Here is a 2,389-nt window from a genome sequence, read left to right as displayed (position 1 = left end):
GCAGACCAGCAGGTATCATGTGAGTCAAGTTCTACAAGAACTATAAGAGAGAAAACCACTGCTGAGCAAAAAGAAAATTAAGGCTTGTCTCATTTTCACTACACACATCTTGATGATCCCTAGGACTCACTGGAAAATACTCAGTGGAGTTACAAGACACAATTTAAAATGTGTAATGTATAGGTGTCCAATTTCACATGGAATAAAAGTAACAGGGCATTTCTCCTCAAAAGAAAAACAGTGTTGATGTAGTGTTGATTTCTTAGGCAGCACTGCTGCTTCAGGACTCAAAGGATTTAAAGTGATAAATGGAACCATGAATTCTGCTGTCTACCAGCAAATCCTAAAGGACAATGTCAAGCTATCTGTTTGTGACCTCAAGCTGAAACGCACTATGGTCCTGTAGCAGGAAAATGACCCAAAACACAGCAGCAAGTCCACCTCTGACTTTCAGGGTGGCCTAGTCAAAGTACTGATCTGAATCCTATTGAGATGCAGTGGTATGGCTTTAAAAAAGCAGGTATTGCTCAAAAATCCTCCAGCGAGGCTAAATTACAATTCTGCAAAAACGAGTGGGTCAGAATTCCTCCACAGCACTGCAGGAGACATTGCAAGCAACCACAAATGTTGGATTGCAGCTGCTGCTCCTGAGGGTGACTCGAATGGGGGGGCGAACACTGGGACACATAGGTTTTGTATATCAATTTTAAAACTATACAGTATTTATGACAAACATTTGCTTAAAGTTCTGAAACACTGTAAGTGTGACAAACTTGAAAAAAATATATGAAATTAAGAAGGAGCAAACACTTTTTTACTTGAGGGAAAATCCCAGTCCCTGCTATTATTATTTTGAGAGGCCACAGGCTGAATGTTTAAAATGTCTGCTGTAGACAGGCTACACTTAATCCAAAATGAAAATGTTTATAGGAACTAAGCAATGCACACAATTAGTAAACGTTAATACAACTATAAATGAAATAATATTTATGGATGAATTATCTATTGCACCTTTGCACATAGGAAAGCAGATTATTTGGAAATACAGCATTTATGTTAGCATATTACTGATAGTCATGGGCATGTTTTGAGTAACCAGTTAAAATGCTTTACAGAATGCAGGCTCTCTCTAAACGTGTTTTTTTTAATGCAGAAATTCTTAAGGATTTTCGTTTGGAAAACCCAGTAGCAAACAAAAAGCAAAAACACATCAAATGAAAAAGTCTAATTTTATCTCTACTAATTTATTCCAACATTTAGGCAAATATGCTAATTTCAGTTTTATCTAGGGGCTGATTTACTGCCCTTTTCTGCCTTTAGGCAATAATATTTTCGGATGTCAGAATTGTTTTAGTTCTGTTCATAATTTCCTGGTTGTTTTATCTGGACTGATTGCTGGTCTTTTTGGAGAACCTCTTAGTCATCAAGAGACAGAACTGGTGGAAAACTTTCTTTTTTTATTAATTTTTTTTGCAGGTGTCACTCACCCCAATCTGAAACGATGCAGTGAAGTAATCCAAATTGGCCTGAAGAAAGCCGATGTTCTTCAGGCCGAGCTCAGTGCTGCGGCGTTGGGCTCTAACCAGAGACTCCTCTTTGTTCTCTATAAGGATGATCTTAAACAAAAACAGGGGAATTTAAAATTTTTTATTTTCAATAAGAGCTGGACTCAACAGTAAATCAGTCAGAGAATTAGGAAAAGATAAATCAATTAATAACAATATTTTAAATACACAGAAGATCAAGTCCTAAGAAAGTGAAAGAAAACATGCTGTAAACAACTACCGTATTACCCAGACTATAAGCCGCTACTTTTTTTCCACACTTTGAACGATGCAGCTTATAAGAAGATTTTAGATTTTTCCTAACCACCAGAGGGGGAAGTCAAAGTTGAAAATCAAAGAAGACGGGGCTAATTTTCATTTAGCACAAGAACATGCTAGCAGTAGGCGCGACGGAATTCATACATTTTGACATTTATTTGCAGCATTAAAGCTGCTGAACCAATGAAGAGGTGTCCTGAAGAAAGCAGCTGGAACACTACTTTATAATTCTCGCATTTTAATGCAACCTGCAAAGGTTTCTGGAGCAATATGAAATTTCATTCTAGTTTTATCCACACATGATATACTAGAACCAAACTTTAATGTTTAAAATCATAAACAAGTTGCTTCAAAATAGAGAGAAAACAGTCTGTTAGCCTAGGAACTTGAGCACATAAAAATGAATGTAATTGAAGCAGGTAGATGTACATGCAAAATCACTATGTTTTAAAATAAAAACCTTGAGAAACTTGTATTGAGAGAAAATATCTATAAAAGAGACAGCACTGTGTCCTGATCACTAACTTAGACCGAATAATTACTAAGTGCCATTTGCTTGAAACTAA

The 2,389-nt window shown here is 36.4% G+C and overlaps 1 protein-coding gene across 1 annotated transcript in view; it reads right to left on the bottom strand.

Moving 5' to 3' along the window:
- The window catches only part of LOC107095855 (glutathione S-transferase C-terminal domain-containing protein-like), a 41,167-nt gene that overhangs the window by 20,295 nt on the left and 18,483 nt on the right, over positions 1–2,389 (bottom strand). Inside the window, exon 2 of the mRNA XM_015392211.1 lies at positions 1,488–1,616. Coding sequence (XP_015247697.1) covers positions 1,488–1,616 — 129 coding nt within the window. The remainder of the gene's footprint in view (positions 1–1,487; positions 1,617–2,389) is intronic.

This window comes from Cyprinodon variegatus, unplaced genomic scaffold (assembly GCF_000732505.1).
Source record: "Cyprinodon variegatus isolate N-32 unplaced genomic scaffold, C_variegatus-1.0 Scaffold579, whole genome shotgun sequence".
Classification (NCBI taxonomy): domain Eukaryota; kingdom Metazoa; phylum Chordata; class Actinopteri; order Cyprinodontiformes; family Cyprinodontidae; genus Cyprinodon; species Cyprinodon variegatus.
This window is presented reverse-complemented; position numbering and strand designations above follow the sequence as displayed.